This window comes from Vitis vinifera, chromosome 13, assembly GCF_030704535.1.
Source record: "Vitis vinifera cultivar Pinot Noir 40024 chromosome 13, ASM3070453v1".
Lineage (NCBI taxonomy): Eukaryota > Viridiplantae > Streptophyta > Magnoliopsida > Vitales > Vitaceae > Vitis > Vitis vinifera.
In genome coordinates, this window is record NC_081817.1 from 3,579,929 (window position 1) to 3,596,733 (window position 16,805).

General features: G+C 35.4%; 1 protein-coding gene across 4 annotated transcripts; it reads left to right on the top strand.

The window, feature by feature from the left end:
- Positions 1–464: 464 nt before the first annotated feature.
- Positions 465–16,492, top strand: LOC100247843 (protein HESO1). Of its 4 annotated transcripts, none has more exons than XM_059742189.1 (9): positions 465–797; positions 1,925–2,297; positions 3,602–3,766; positions 12,158–12,336; positions 12,415–12,510; positions 12,972–13,041; positions 13,518–13,648; positions 15,386–15,496; positions 15,601–16,492. In XM_059742189.1, the coding sequence occupies exons 2-9, from the start codon at positions 2,159–2,161 to the stop codon at positions 15,607–15,609; spliced, it is 900 nt and encodes a 299-aa protein (XP_059598172.1). In that variant the 5' UTR covers positions 465–797; positions 1,925–2,158; the 3' UTR covers positions 15,610–16,492. The 4 variants fall into 4 exon arrangements, with proteins under 4 accessions (XP_059598172.1, XP_010658528.1, XP_010658527.1 ...); XM_010660226.3 differs by having other exon boundaries at positions 472–797; positions 15,605–16,492; XM_010660225.3 differs by having other exon boundaries at positions 472–735; positions 15,605–16,492.
- Positions 16,493–16,805: the final 313 nt, after the last annotated feature.

A 16,805-nucleotide genomic window follows, 5' to 3' on the forward strand; every position in this document is an offset into this window, starting at 1 on the left:
TTTTCTTATTGGATTTGAGTAAAAAATGAACAACAAAGCTAAAAAGATTTCAAATTTCTCAATATAGCAATACTTTTTAATAAAATTAATATAAATTTAAAATCATAACTAATTATTTGTTATATTTCATTAGATAAATTATGAAAACCATGACCACGAAATGACTAAACAAAATAAAAAAATATATACAAAGACAATAAAACTGAAGATCGAATCGAAAACCACCCAAACATGGGAAGTTCATTAGAATTTTTTTTCTTCAATTTGAAGAAAACTTTGCAAAGAAAGTATTTTCCAAAGCTGAAAACCCATTTTTTCTGGTATTGACTCCTCCATTTCCCCATAGCAATCAAAATCATAAAAGGTTTCACATGTAAATGCCTAAATGGGTAGTGCCCATTGGCAAAGTGTCAAGAAGAAGAAGATTCTGAACCATAAATATACAGAATTGACTGTAATTTGACCACTTTTTTTCCCGCCTTCGTACACTATGTATCTCCACTCATACAGGTACTCACATCGTAAAAGGTCCAAAAGAAGAGAAAACCCTTCTCACTAAGTAAAGTCATACCTATTTCTCAGTCGTTTCCTCACCCCCCCCCAGTACGACCAACCGCATGTGCTTCCTTGGATCAGGACCTTTCACTGATCCTACACCTCACTTCTCAACTATCAAACCCTAAACGGGGATTATTCTTTTGGTGGGTATCTGGGTCTCAGCTCATCCTGCTATTGGTAATCTTACGGCTGCTGGATTTTGTGACGATTTTTCGGGATTTTTTTATGGGAATTATCTAGTATGGCTCTAATTTGAGTTCTGGGTATTCCGATTTGGGTTTGATTTTGTATTTAATTCATATTTTGAAGGTGTTTTGATATTAATGGGTTCTTTAATCATTGGGTTTTGATTAAATGAAGAACAATGAAATGCATGGTTGATTGAAAATGATTAGAATTTTGATGATGAAAAGTAGATGTTTTTATCAATGTCAATACCTACATCACCATCCACAAGGTGGTTGTATGTTTGACTAATTTCTACCACTTTTCTCTATCAATGTCAATGCTCAATTGGTGTAAATTTATATTCAACTCTTGGTATGATGCTTGAAAGCAATTTCTGATCCTCCATGTGCTGAAGATTCTCCTCTTTTTCTTTCTTTTCTTATCCTTTTTTTTTTTTTTTTTTCTAACGATTTTAGATTGATTTGTGAATACGTGATATGGGAAATTAAGAACCAAATGCGAGGTTCTCAAAGATTAATAGCGACAAAGGTGAGGAGAGGGGAGTCACTGCTATTATTTTTGTTTTTTTTTGTTTTCCTTTGCCTGTCAAAAGAAAGAGTAGGTAAGTTTGAAATATCACAGGTAGAAATAAGAAGAGAATTAAACTTCATGATTGGAAATGTCTTACAAGATTTGTTATTATGCCTTGATATTGCTTCGATAATGAGCCAATCCATCGTTATTCATTTTCAGATAGAACTTCCCATACTCTTCTGTAGGTGAACTAATGATAAAAGTTAGATTAAAGAAACCAATTGCTCATAGTAGTATTCGCTGCTCAACTATATTGTGCTGTATCAGAAGTGTTCACTACTGCGATGAATTAACAAATGAAAGTAATTTATTCATGCGACTTTAGTATTGTTGGGTTTCAAGGGAAAATGATAGTCTGTTATCATTTGTATTTTGTCGGTTTTTATTAGTAAACTTACAAGTATTATGTCCACATCAAACTTTGAAGACTTCTTAACCAATCTTGCCTGATGTCCAACCTTTATTGTAGCCATGATACCTCATCTGATAGTGAAATATGTAGTTTTCCCCTGTCTTTTTTGTATTGTTGGGTGCAGTTAACTTCCATAATTTCCAACGTAGTTTACAGATGTGCAATCTTTTTCACTGCTGTCTCAACTTTCAGGTTACAGTGGTTGCTCCAAGGAGCTTCTGAGGCTTCATTTTCTTCCAAGATGCTTTTGCTATTCCATCCAACATAATGAAATAAGAAATCAGCACTCAAGTGGGAATTCACCGCTCCTACTATGTTGTGTGTATTGTGGTTGGTCAGTGCTAAGGACCACTTCTACATGGGTTTTTGACATGTAACCCACATTCAGATGCATCAGATTGCTTCACTGTTATTTAGTATTGAGAAATGAGCACCTTCAATGTACTGGAGATTGTTCTCAAGGATATCCTTCTTGTGATTAATCCCTCAAGGGAAGATTGGGCTATTCGAAATCAACTCATTGCTGACTTCCGAACAGCTGTTGATTCTGTGGAAAGTTTGAGAGGCAAGTGGAGTTGAATTTTACTGATTTTACTCATTTTGTTTTGTTTCTCAGGTAGTTCAAATTTTCAGACTCATGGTTGATAAACATTTAGAATCAATTAGCAAATCTTTGATTGCCTACAAAGTTATGAGTAGCAAAAGGTGCTAATGTTTATTTGGTGCACACAGAATGGAACGTGTTTCCATTTTGTTTTGATGGTTCAAATTCTCTGCATGTCCTCTTTGCTAGAATGGTGACATTTAGTTGTTTCTCCTGATGTTGGCAATTTTTTGAACTGCTCATGATTTTTGTATTTCACATGTTCTCAAGTATGTGAACTTAAAAGTTATACCCACTGAGTTGTTAGTTGTGACTTGACTATGGACTGGAGTTGTTGAATAACGTGACCAAAAGTTTCTAAGTGGTGAAGTGAAGAGTTTTGAGATAAAAAAGATTTCAACTTCTTGTTCATTGCTATTTTCTTAGCAACCAACTGATTCACAATGCTCTGAATATAATTTAAATGGTTCCCAATGGAGCATCCCTATCTAATTTTCAAATTGAGAAGCTTTCTGATTAGGAAACCCTTATTTTTAGCTTTCTTTCACTCAGATGGAGTCTCCAATTTCTTAAAGTTAATAGGCACTTGATTTATTTGATACATGCAATTTGTCTCTTTTCAGTCACCATGTGGCAACCTTGCTTCCCAAACACCATGCTGTGACACCATTTTGATTTGACAAAAGAAAAGAAAGAAAATAAAGGAAAAGAAAAGAACAAGGATGTCATGTCTAGGTGCAACATAAAGAAGCAGACAACTCTAAACAGAGTCTGCAGAGGCTAGTTCCAAGTAATATCTACATGACGTCAATGGATATATTCCACTGCCCTCACCACAAAACAATATGTCCAAGTTTCTTGAAGAGGATTTGGCTTGCATGGAAAATCTATGCTACAATGGGATTCAAAGGCATGGTGGAGACTGGAAAATGGAGTGTTCAAAGTATTTATATTTGAGCACCCCGAACAAAACACAAAAATGAATACTTCTTCAGTATCAGTCTTCTATATCTTCCGATTATTTCTTATAGAGTGCAAAGAGGCATAAGACCTCTCAGAGGAAGACATCCCAATAATCTCACCTCTGGTTAGTTATGATTTATGGATTGGACCTTTGGTAGAAACCTAAAGTAGGTTTTTTTTTTCCTCATGCCATTGTTGATTCATGAAGAATTTCTATCTCTTGTTTTGAAGAGAAATTGTTTCTGTTGGTTACAAACTGTTATGATTAACAGAGTTGTTTTATGACTAAACTGGTGTAACAGGGGCAACTGTGGAGCCCTTTGGATCATTTTTATCTAATCTTTACACACAATGGGGAGATTTAGATATTTCTATAGAGTTGCCAAATGGTGCGTACATTTCATCTGCTGGAAAAAGGCACAAACAGACTCTACTGGGACATGTATTAAACGCTTTGAGAAGTAAAGGTAATTTGCTTTGGATTCATGCTTTTAGTTTCTTCCTTTTATTTCCATGTTTATTTTGTACTATGATTGTGATGGTCAGAACCCTATCCAACCATTCCTCAACCATAATAGTCTGATGCCAGACACTCTCCTTGTTTCCCATGCTGACCAATCAGTGGTCAGTCCCTATGTTTTTCTTCTTTGTGAGTTAATTGGAGGAAGGAGTGCACCAATAGGGTGAAAAAACAAGAAATAGGGTAGTAGAATGGTTGGCATATGCTAAGCTCTATTGTTTGTTTTCTTATTTTCCTTGTCATTGATTGGAAATACCAAGCTGTTTTCTATCACTATCATTGTTGTTTTCCTGTTTCCAGTCCATAGCCTATCATGGCTTCAAGATTTGTAATCAGCAGCATCTCTCCAATCTGTTGTCACTGTTTTGTTTCTGTAAAATTTAGATTCTGTGAAATTTTATCATGGTCTTACTTTATTTGTGCTGGTGGAATGGGTGTTCTTGTTCATCAAAGTTGATTATTTCTTGATTGAAGTGTGTTAATCTGTAGATTAATAGCAAAATTTATTGACTAATTGTGATTGATTGAAACTTACAGCTTACATAAGCTGTAAATTAGGGTTGTAAATCAGTGATAAAGTTAGGGAGTCCTTTCTTGTTTGTATAGTTGACTAATGGTGTTGACATTCAATGTAGTCTAGAATTATTTTCCTATATTGTTTTCATATATTCATTATAAATTCCTCCATCAATACAAGAAATACAATTCCATGATTGTTCACATGGTATCTATCATAGCAAGGTTTCTGTTAAATTCATTCTCTGCTCTTGGGCCTTAATTGTCGTAGCCAAGTGCATTCTTCTTTGCTGCAGCTTTAATGATTCTTGGCCTTCATTGTCAAAATTGACGTAGCGAAATACAACCTTCATTACTGGCTCTCCCATGTTCTCTACACTTCTATTTCCTTCCTTTGCTTTTATTCGCTCTCAATATGTCTGAAATGTCTACTAATGTCCAAATCTCTCCCTCCATCCAAAATTTCAATCAAACCATAACCCACTCTTCCGCTGGTGAATACCAAAATCTCCAAACATCATTCAGGCCTAAGGGTCAGAATTATCTAGTTTGGTCTCAACTTGTGAAGACATTCCTTAAATGAAAGGGAAAGCTAAGCCATTTAGTTGGACTGGTACCAAGCCCAAAAGACCCAAAGTTTGCTACATGGGATGAAGAGGATTCAATGTTAATGTCTTGGCTTTGGAATTCAGTGCATTCAGAGATTAGTGGGACTTGTATGTTTCTCACAACAATGAAGGAGATTTGGGAGTTTGTTAAGCAATCATACTTCAACATACAAGATGCCGTTGAGATTAATGAAATTAAAACAAAGATTTCATCCATTGAACAAGGTACTTTGTTTATAATTGAGTACTATAATATCTTAAAAACTTTATGGCTTGAGTTGGATTATTATCAAAATTTCAAGATGAAATGTAGTGAAGATGCAACCATGCTACTGAAGTTTGATGAAAGGGAGAGAATTTTTTAATTACTTGTTGGATTAAATGTTGAATATGGTCAAGTTAGAATGTAGATTCTTGGAAAAGAAACAATTCCATCCCTCAAGAAGCTAGGAGGAGAATAGTCACGTTAGAAGCCTCATCGAGTAAAGGAATGGCTCTTGCTGTAGTCAAGCCGAATACCAATCAGCTGAATAATAGGGTGGCTACTAAAGAGACAAATAGGAAGAATGGGACCTCTAGATCAAAAAATAATAGAGATGGAGAATGGCGTACTTACTGCAAGAAGTTAAGACACATGAAGGAAACTGTTGGAGGCTTAATGGGAAGCCACAATCCTTTAGGAAGGGTAATAATAACCGAAACGGGCAAGCTGGACAGTTGGGAGGAGAGGCGCATATGGCCAAATCAGAAGATAGTTCTAGCCAAGAAACTTGGAATTCTAGAGGGTCTGATGGTGGAGGACTGAACAAAGAAGAAATAGAAAGACTTCGAAGCTTCTTGACCTCTCTAGAAAAGCATAGTACCTCATGTTCATTGGCTTGCTCAGGTAAGTACTCAAACTCTTATGCCCTTAGTGCTTCAAAAGACTGTTTTTCTAGTGCTTGGGTAATTGACTCATGTGCTACTGATTGTATGACCAACGCCTTTCACTGATTTACTTCTTATATAGCCTGTCCATGAAATAAAAAAATCAAAGTGGCAAATGGTAACCAAGGAACTGTTTCCTTGATGCCATCTCTTATTCCAAAATTTGTGTCATATGTTCCTAAGCTTTTGATCAATCTACAATTGATTCACCAGCTCACTAAAAACTTGAATTACAGTGTGACCTTTATCCCATCCTAGGACTGGGTTATGGGGAAGATGATTGGATGTGCTAAGGAACTAGAAGGGCTCTACTATCTTGAAACCAAAAGTGGTAACGGTGGCCATGGATCTCACCCTCATTTTTCAGAAAAAGTTCCATCCAATATAATACAAGTTTGGTTACATCATCTTTGTTTACAACATCCTCCTTTTGCTTTGTTAAAAACTACGTTCCCTTTATTGTTTGGACATTTAAATGTTAATGAATTTCATCGTGAATTTGTCAACTTGCTAAATATCATTGTATTTCATTTCCTTTTGAGTGATAATAGAACATTTAGTCCTTTTCGATTAATACACACTAATGTTTAGAGTCCATCAAGAATTCCTAAATGAGATGTTAGTAGGTTTTGAGACCATTTCTCACAAAGGAAAGAATTATACACTAGTCCTCATGTAATGATTCCCCATAACAACACAGTATTTTTTTTTTTTTTTTGATAAGTAAACGAATATATTAACGAAGGCAAAAAGCCGAAAAGCATACAGGAAGTATACAAGGCTACAACCCCTAAAACAAAAAGCAAAACAACCCAACCCCTACTTGGAAGCTATCCACTCCAAGAAACCTATAAGGGAGTTCGACTCCATATCAATGTACACTTTAGCCCAACCCCAAAAATTATACACAAACGAAGTCTTTAACTTCTGAAAAGCTAACACACCCCCTTTAAAGGCTAGCCTATTTCTCTCCTTCCATATTGTCCAAAAAATGAAAAGCGGGATGGAATTCCACACTTTTTTCCTTTTTTTCCCCACAAAAGAGCTTTTCCAACTACTAAGAACCTCCTTTACAGAATTAGGAAAAACCCACTGTACACCACACAACGCAAGAATGATATCCCACAATCCTTTTGCCACCGTACAATGAATTAATATATGATTGATAGTTTCCTCTTCACACCCACACAAAAAGCACCGGTTAGGGAATTGCCACCTTCTTCTCTGCAGCCTATCCAGTGTAAGAACCTTCCCCCAAGTAGCTTCCCAAGCAAAAAAAGCAATTTTTGTTGGAACTTTGCCCACCCAAACATTGCTATGAGGGAAATCCGCACCTTCAGCATTAGCCAGCACCCTATACGCTTCCTTGACTTTAAACAGCCCGTCCGCTCCTCCCCTCCAAAGAACCGAATCTTCCTCCAAAGTTACTCTATAATTCCTCAACTCAACTAACATATTGTCCACCAACCCCAACTCCCAATCATTGAAGTCTCTTAACAGCCTTAGATTCCACCCTCCATGACCTAGATTTTGGTCCCAATAATCCTCCACAGTGACGTTCCTTTGGGCAGCCATGGAAAAAAGGTCCGGGAAGACTTGGGACAGCAGAGCAAAAAAACTGTCATCTCCTAGAGGTAACCCAAGCACTGTTATTTCAAACGAATGTTCTTAAGTCCTATTGGGGAGAAGCAATTTTGATTGCAACTCATTTGATCTGTAGGTTACCTTTTGGAGTTTTGGGGAATAAGAGTCCAATGGAAATTTTTTCAAAGTTCTACCTTGATTTTCATGTTTTTGGTCATCTTCCTCCTAAATTATTTGGGCGTGTCTCATATATTCGCATTTATTCTCATCACCATGGTAAACTTGATCCCTGAGTATTGAAGTGTGCATTTGTTGGTTATTGTCCACAAAGAAAGGATATAAATGTTATCATCCAGAATATAGAAAATTCCTCATAACTATGGATGCCACTTTCAATGAAAATCAGTCATTCTTTTTCCGTCCTTATCTTTAGGGAGAGTCACCAAGTGAAGATAAGGAATCTAATAAATCTGAGTCATTTTTTTTTCAAGATTTGTCCTTTCATCCTACCACTGTCTCTAGTCCTACTGTTTCCTGTTCTCCTCCATTGAGTCTAACCACTGCTTTGCCTTCTAAAATCACCATGACTTTATTACAACTTGAAAATGAGGAAGCTTCTAGAAAGTCAACAGCTAAGCCACTTCAGTTCTATTCAAGAAGGAAACAGCTCATTGTAATTCAATGCACGTTCAAGAATCTGAACCGGTAACATGTCCACAAATAAATCCCACTCATTTTTCATCTGAAAATTCAAGAAAAAAGCATGCAAAATAATGAGGCTTCTTTGAGTAAAAACCTAGATTTATTGATAGCCATTAGGCTAGAAAATGTAACCAACATCCCATCTCTAATTTCACCCATCCCTAATTTCATTTCCTTTGACAAACTATTCTCATCTAATAGATCCTTTCTCTCCGAACTTAATCCCATAAAAATTCCTAAATAGCCCAAAGGACTTAGAGATGAGAATTGAAGAAAACCCATGAATGAGGAAATGAGGGCTCTTAGAAAAAATCAAACATGGGAAATTGTTGAACTTCCGAAGGGAAAAGGACTGGTTGGGTGTAAATAGGTATTTATGGTTAAATATTATGCTGATGGAACCTTGAAGAGATACAAGGCTAGGCAATTAGCCAAAGGATATATACAAACTTATGGGGTGGATTATCAGGAAACTTTTGCTCCGGTAGCAAAAATGAATACCATTCATGTGCTATTGTACTTAGTAGTTAACTATGGCTGGTTATTGCAGCAATTTTATGCTCAAAATGCTTTTTGGCATGGTAATTTAGAGGAAGACGTATTTATGGAGGCTCCACATAAACAAATGCTTAGAGCATGGTTCGGGAAATTGACAAATGCAATGAATAATATGAAGTTTCTGTAGAGTCAGAGAGACCACACACTATTTATCAAGGACTCATCTTTTGTCAAGGTAACAATTTTGATTGTTTATGTAGACAAGATAATAGTAATAGGTGGTGATATTGAAAAAATTGACTCACTGAAGAAATGTTGGCCAAAGAATTTGAAATAAAAGACTTGGGTAGACTTAAGTATTTTTTGGGAATAGAAGTAACTCATTCAAAAGATAGAATCTTCATTTCTCAACAAAAATAAATACTTGATCTGCTGCAAGAAACAGGGATGCTCGGTTGCAAACCAATGGACATTCCAATTGAATAGAACTACAGATTGGTAGAGGCTAAGGAGGACGTTGTAGTAGACCATGGGAAATACTAGCTTTTAGTTGGCAAACTAATCTATCTATTACATGCTCAGCTAAATATTGCGTATGCAGGAAGTGTGGCGAGTCAAGTCATGCATTCTTCTAGAGACATACATCTAGAGGTAGTGTATAGGATTCTATGCTATTTGAAGGCTATTCTATGGAAAGGAATTTTTTTTAGAAGAAAGAGAATTGACCTTGGAAGCATATAGCAATACAGACTAGGCAAGATCAATGGTAGATAGAAAGTCAACTTCAAGTTACTGTACTTTTCTTGGAAGGATTTAATGATGTGGAGAAGCAAGAAGTAATCACAAGCGATTAGTGGTTTGATCCATACTCTATATATTTCAACAAAGGAGCAGTTAATTGACATTCCAAACAAAAGACTGGCTAGTGATTCTTTTCAGAAAATCACAAGTAAGCTAGGAATGGAAAACATATACTCTAGCTTGAGGGGGAGCGTTGGCTAATTGTGATTAATTGACAACTTGATTGATTGTGATTGATTGAAATTTACAGCTTATACAAGCTCTAAATTAGGGTTGTAAATGAGTAATAAAATTAGGGTTACAAATTAGCGATTCCTTCCTTGTTTGTATAGTTGACTAATGGTGTTTACATTCAATGTATTTTAGGATTATTTTCCTTTATAGTTTTCTTTGTAAACCCTATATATATTCACTGCAAATTCCTCCATCAATACAAGGAATATAATTCCATGATTGTTCACAAAATTCTCAGGATTGTTTGGTAGAACCATAGAAAGGATGGTCTCTCATGGGTTGGAAAGACAATGTTTTGGGGCCATCACCTAGTATATGAGAGCTTGATGCTCGAATATGGGGAGCACAAAGCAAGTAACCCATGTGACATTTTGTGAATTTACCCTTTAGCTTTTGGGTTCGAGTTTTTGGAGCAATATGTTTCTTGTCCAAACCTATTGTACAAGACATGCTTTATTTCTATTGCAACTTACTCAATCTAATGAGGTTGACAATTATTGATTAAACATTGGCATGTTTAAGTACCTGTGCAGCCAATGGAAACCTTTCTTCAATTTGATTGGTTGAAAATAGATCAATGGTTTCTCTTAGGCCCTGGTTTTTCAATTGTTCAATAGCAAAATACCTCTTTCTCATATTGATTGCAAATTTATTTATTTATTCTTTTGATTGTGGGGAATCCACCCCAATAGTGAGACATTAATCTTGGCCATCGGTGAAGCAAACCCCCTAGTGTTATGGGCCTACCGCTCTACCCTAGACCACTTAAATATTGGGGAGTCTTGAACTTGGGACCTTTGACTCATTTCTAGATTTCAAGGAGCTTCTTGTGTGGATTGGAGTTGAAGTTTTGAACGATCTTGTTTGGTTACAATTTGAGGAACATCAATTTTAAGGGAGTGTTATGTGTATAAGGAAGTTTGGGAGAGTTGCTCTATGATGTGGTGTACAACATTTCCATGCAATTTGGAGTTGATTGACATTTTGTTGGATTTGATTAAGTTAGAATTTGATATAAGAACATTTGAGTGTGATTTTATGAGAATTATAGAATTGTGGCAGGCCTTATTAGATTTTGTATGTGATACTTATTTCCATATTTTCTCAATCCTATAATATATTTAAATCCATCTTGGGTGTTACTGATGCAATTAAGTCAGTTCTATTCTCCTTTCTTACTTTCCAATTGTCTAAGCCAATGGTACTTTCTAATTTGCTTTAACTTTGAAGATATGTCATGGTAATATCAAGGAAGAATCTGATGAGATGCTTGAGAATAGAAGTGGCTTTGACCCAATGCACTAATTGACCATTTACCCAGCCTGGCTAACTTGGATTTGGTGGCACTATGTTTGCTTGTTCTTGGTCCTGGTCCTGGCAAACCTCGAGCTTAAGATTTAGCAACTTGACATGGCTCTAGATGAAAATTTTGAGCTTGGACTTGATTTCTTGGTTATGCATGTTTTTAACCAATTTGCACCAACTTCCATTATTATATGATTATCTCCTGGGAATGCTTGTGGCATTGCCAATACTCAGTAGTACTTGGGTACTCATGTACCCAACTGTCCTGAAACCAAATAATCAGTTTTGGTTCTAATATTATGAAATCAAATAATTTTCAGTTTCATGCTGGAAAAACCACTAAGATTTAGGTCTATATTAGTTACTCCGTGAGTCTTCATCTGGTAATCTGGTAAGTAATGTATTCATGTAATGCTTACCCATTATAAGAAGAATCAGTACTACGATTAAATTAGGCATCTATACTTCACTTTTCATGGTTAAGCTAAATATATTAGAAATCTTCAAAGTAAACAACAGTTGCTCTGATATAAGATGATAAGAGATCTAAAACCAGATTTCTCTCTCTTTTTTTATTCCATTTCTTATTTATTAAATTTCATCTTGTTATTTTTGTAGGCCTTCAATTAATTCCAAAACTTTGAGTAAAAATTACAAGTAATGGCTTATTCCAAACTTTATATCTACTTGTCCTATGCCCAACAGGTACTCAATCTTTGTTGGGCCTGTTCTAGATCCAATAATTTTTCAGATGTTGGTCCAGGCACTGATAAAATTGGAAGCAGTGTTCAAATAGACTCTGGTTCTGGGTAAAGCAAGAATTGGAATGTAACTCCTGATGCATGATTTTTCTCTGATTCTTTTGGCATGTAGGTTGATCAGGACAAACTTAGCAAGTTTGTAAATTGATAATTACATCATCTTATGTGGTGCATATGCTGTAGAAAACAAAAGGGAATAATAATATAATTCCTGGTTGCTATCAAAATGACCTGTCAATCACTTCTTAATTACTTTTTAACTTGTGGTTCCATTGTTGGCCTACCTCACATAATAAAAGAGACAAGGAGCACAACGTAATATTATCAATTTGCATTCTGAGACTTAGGTGATTGTTTTTTTCTGAGTGTCTCATATTTTCATTTTGTGATAATGATTTACAGGTGGATGGCGAAAATTGCAATTTATCCCCAATGCAAGGGTCCCGATTATCAAATTTGAAAGCTACCACCCGAACATCTCGTGTGATGTTTCAATAAATAATCTGAAGGGCCAAATGAAGTCCAAATTCTTATTTTGGATCAGTGGCATAGATGGGCGCTTCCGTGACTTGGTTTTACTGGTATATTCTCATTGGAGAGGGATAGTTGTTGCTTTGTGGAAAAGGTGCTATTATTGATGCATTGACTCTCATCCACAGGTCAAGGAATGGGCCAGAGCACACGATATTAATAATTCAAAGACTGGAACTTTGAATTCATATTCTCTGAGTTTGCTAGTTGTTTTCCATCTTCAGGTGATCATCAATCACTATTTCTGTATCAATTTAGGAAATAGTTCAGATCAGGGGATATTTCTTACTGCTTAGGCTGTTTCATGAGTGCATAAAATGGTTGAACTGGATTGAAATGTCTAGAAGCAGTCAAACTGTCTACTTTTTGAGAAGCTCTCCCTTATAGCCCTGACGCAAACCAATGATGCAACTATTCTGCCAAGTAATGTAAACTGTGCTCTTTGTTTGTTCTTTTTCCCCTTATTGTGTGCTTTGAAGTGTCTGTATCTACGTCATGGTATGGTGATATATCCTCAATGTGATCTACATACTTCGACTTGTTTACTTTGTTATGTTTGTTCTTTTCTTTTCTTTCTATTTTTTTTGCTGTTGTACTTTTCTGATTTACTTGTTTTTGGTTCTGTGTGATTAATGGTTGAAACTTCAATTTAACCTTCAGGTTCTTGTCAACTGTTTTCTTACAGACATGCAGACCTGCAATTTTACCTCCACTTAAAGAAATCTATCCAGGAAATGTTGCTGATGATCTTATAGGTATTTATTGTAGTAATTTTTATGAACTCAGAGGACAACATTCTTTATTAGATTTTTTTCTCTTGAACCTAATAAAGAAATAGTCCAGGTTAATGTTGTTGAAGATCTTGCAGGTACTTATCACTGTTAATTTTTATTAATCCAGAGAATAACATTTTTTCTGCTAGTTATCTTTTTCCTTGGTCTTATAAAGATACAAGTCAGGTTATATTCTTTTAGGACTCTTACCTGTTTCCTAGTTTATGGGCTACTTTAATTAGAAGTTGAACTGTTTAAAAATATGTTGGAGGCTTCATAGTCCACAACCTTGAGCTCTAACTAAAGATATTTGGAATCAGGGTTTTGCTTTTTAGTCTGTAAAACTTAAGATAGGTTTGCATATCAGCAAAAACATCTAAAACACTCGTTGAATACTTTGTTAGTCCAAATATTGGTGACTCTTTAAACAAATCTGTTTTGAAATATGTTCCATGCAGGTGTGAGGGCTGTTGTAGAGGGACAAATTGAAGAAACCAGTGCTGCAAACATTAACAGGTTCAAGAGAGATAGATCCAGAGCACCTAATCGAAGTTCTTTGTCTGAGCTTTTCATATCATTCCTTGCAAAGGTAGCTCCATTTGCCATGATTTTTACCTTAAGAAGTAATTTATCTCTATGGGTGGGCCACAATCTCAAAGTCTCACTTGTCATAAAAATTGGTCATTACAATAATGGTGTTGTGAGGGGGTTGAGCCTTTGAGGTTGCCCGATAGACATGTATAATGAAGCTAATAGCTTTTTAGATGGACCATTCAAGTTATCATCAATGTGGGGTGTCTAGTAGTTGAATATGTGGAGTAGCAACACCTAATTTTTCACCTGCTTCTTCCAATAATATCATTCAATTTTTGCACCACTCCATTCAAGAATGGAAAAAATAAAATGTACTCTACATTAGGTGCCAATTACGCACCATGCTAGTAAGAGAATTCTAGTACAAAGGGATGATGATTTCCCTTCAGCCTTGCCTTCGTCTTTTTTCTAGGGTGGTCCTTGAGTTTTGGGCTATTGTAGGACATTTTTTTGTTTTTTGTTTTCTTTTTTATCTTCTCTTTTCTTTTTAAAGGGGGAAAAAGAAAAATCTAACTCAATCTACCCTCCCTATGAGAAACAATGTTTTCGAAAATAGTTTTAAAAAATTGTGTTTAAAAATAATTTTTGAAAATTATTCTCCAATATTTTATAAAATAAATGTCTTTTTGAGAAACTCATTTTATATTTTTAAATATATTTTAAAATAATTATATTTTCTTTTTAATTATTCTTCATACTTATATAATTACTTTTAAAACAATCATAAACAAAGCAAGCAAAAACATCTAAAAAATATTTTTTTTAAAACACTTTGTTTTTTATTTTTAAAAACAAAAGATATATTTTTTTTTATTCTTTGGTTTTCGGTTCTTTTTTTATTATAAAGAATAAAAAACTATTTTTAAAAACAATTATTAAACAAACCTTAAATTTCTTAAACTAAATTTTACATATATATATATAAATAGAAACACACTAGCTATGGTTATAAAAGACAATTCAAAAAACAGTCACAAGATGTAATTATTAAGATAATTGAAAAATGCCACCATGAGCTATTGTTGATTTATCTCAAGAATCTTAGGATCATAAAAATAAAAGAGTCTATGCATGTAACCATTCATGTGCAAAAAAAGGATCAAATTAAGAATCATTCCTTGCAAAGGTAGCTCCATTTGCCATGATTTTTACCTTAAGAAGTAATTTATCTCTATGGGTGGGCCACAATCTCTTGTTTCATGATCTGCATCTTCCCTTCCATTTTTATAATGTTATGGTTTCAAGTTTGAGAGTTTGAGCCTTTCTCACCACTTAATTCAAGTTGTTTCACATAGTAGAAAAAGTTGTTTAAAATTTTATATTCCTTTAGACCATATCCACTTTCTGCATCTTTTCAATCCCCTCTTGTTCCCCTTCCAAATAAAACAATTGTTATGGCATGTTTAGCAAATGGTCAAATAAGGTCTTTCCATAAGTAATGCAGTGTTTTATAAACTCAACTGTATTTCCAGAAACCAATATGCAGGTTTGCATTCTCTTCATATTTATCTTCTTGAAATGATAATGATAATGATAATGATAATGATGATCTGCACACTTTCTATTTATAATACACTGAAATGCCCCACCAGTAAGTAGTATTAAATGTATAGCCAATGCTGTAGGGAGCGCTTTCTCCATTGCATTGGGAGTGATCAACTTTATGCAAACAGTAGCAAGGAAGATGCTTTAGTTTGATTTTGATTTTGATTTTTGATTTTTTGTGTTGTAGTTTGTTGACATTACTTCCAGGGCCTCAGAGCAAGGCATTTGTCCATACACTGGACAGTGGGTAGACATAGATAGCAATATGAGATGGATGCCAAGAACTTATGAATTATTCGTAATCTCTCTCTCTCTCTATCTCTCTCATGTGTGCGCACACACACAAACCTCAACCTCTGCTACTGTTTTTTGTTGGTATTAATTGTTCTCCTTATTGCCTAGTTAGGTTGAGGATCCTTTTGAGCAGCCAGAAAATACTGCCAGGGGTGTTCGCAGTAGGCAGCTACAAAGAATATCTGAAGCATTTCAGACAACTCACCAGAGGCTTACCTCAGCCAATCAGGATCAACATTCTCTAATTGATACTCTAGTCAGACCACAGATTGCACAATTTATTAGAAGAGCACCCAGCAGGAACTCAAGTGCTTATGGTAGAAATAACTCCAGGACTTATCCATCGGTGCCCAATGTTGCAAACTCGCCATTGCAATTTCAAAACGATTTTCAGAATAGAAGACCTCAAAGTCGTCCCAACACGACTTCACAGAGATCTGCACCTGTTCAGGCACGTCCGAATTCCGTGACAATGCAGAGATCTATGTATACACGACCAGGCTCTTCGACTGTGCAGAGAAGTGTGCAGCAGGCAACTCAGAGTCAAAGCCAGCGAGTGTGGAGGCCAAGATCTGATAGATAGAAGGTGTTGAACGAGTTACTGTTCTCAGAGGAGTCTTTGCTGACTACTGCGGATTTTGGTAAAAAGAAATACTCCATAGTTGGTAACGTTGGCTTTCCAAGGAAAGATGCTCTATGGATGATAATATTGATGTGTTTGTGTTTTGTTATGTCCAATTTTGGTCTGCAGTCAGCACTCTCTCTTGGAGCTTGAAACTGTCACCACCCTCAATACATTATAAGAACTGTCAATTTTCTTGGTATTATTCCAATATTCCTTATGGCTATTGTGGACTTGTACATGAGAAAGAAGTGAATTGCCTCCTAAGAGCATGACATGATCACATGTTCTTGTTCTGCTTCAATATCATCATTATGCTTTCTCACTGTAATGGTCGTCTTAATGGATGTAGAAAAATAGGCTTGTTGCCATTTTGAAGACTTGACAATTCTCATTCTGAAAATCATGGTATTACAACTTCCAATGTTGACTGCAGTCTGATTATATCTTAGCACGGTTCAAGCCAACCGGCTCAATGGCGTCATCTTTGTAGATGAAAATTGTTTATCTTATTGTTTCATAATAACCTTATTGTTTATCTTTTGCATAGAATCATTCGAAAAATTGATGAAAATTGGTTTACATTGATTTCGTTGTTTCTCCCATGCACAAAGCCAACGTCTAGTAATTCTTAAAATTATGTTAAAATATATTTTATTAATAGCATCAAGTAATAAAGGGTGGTGTTTGT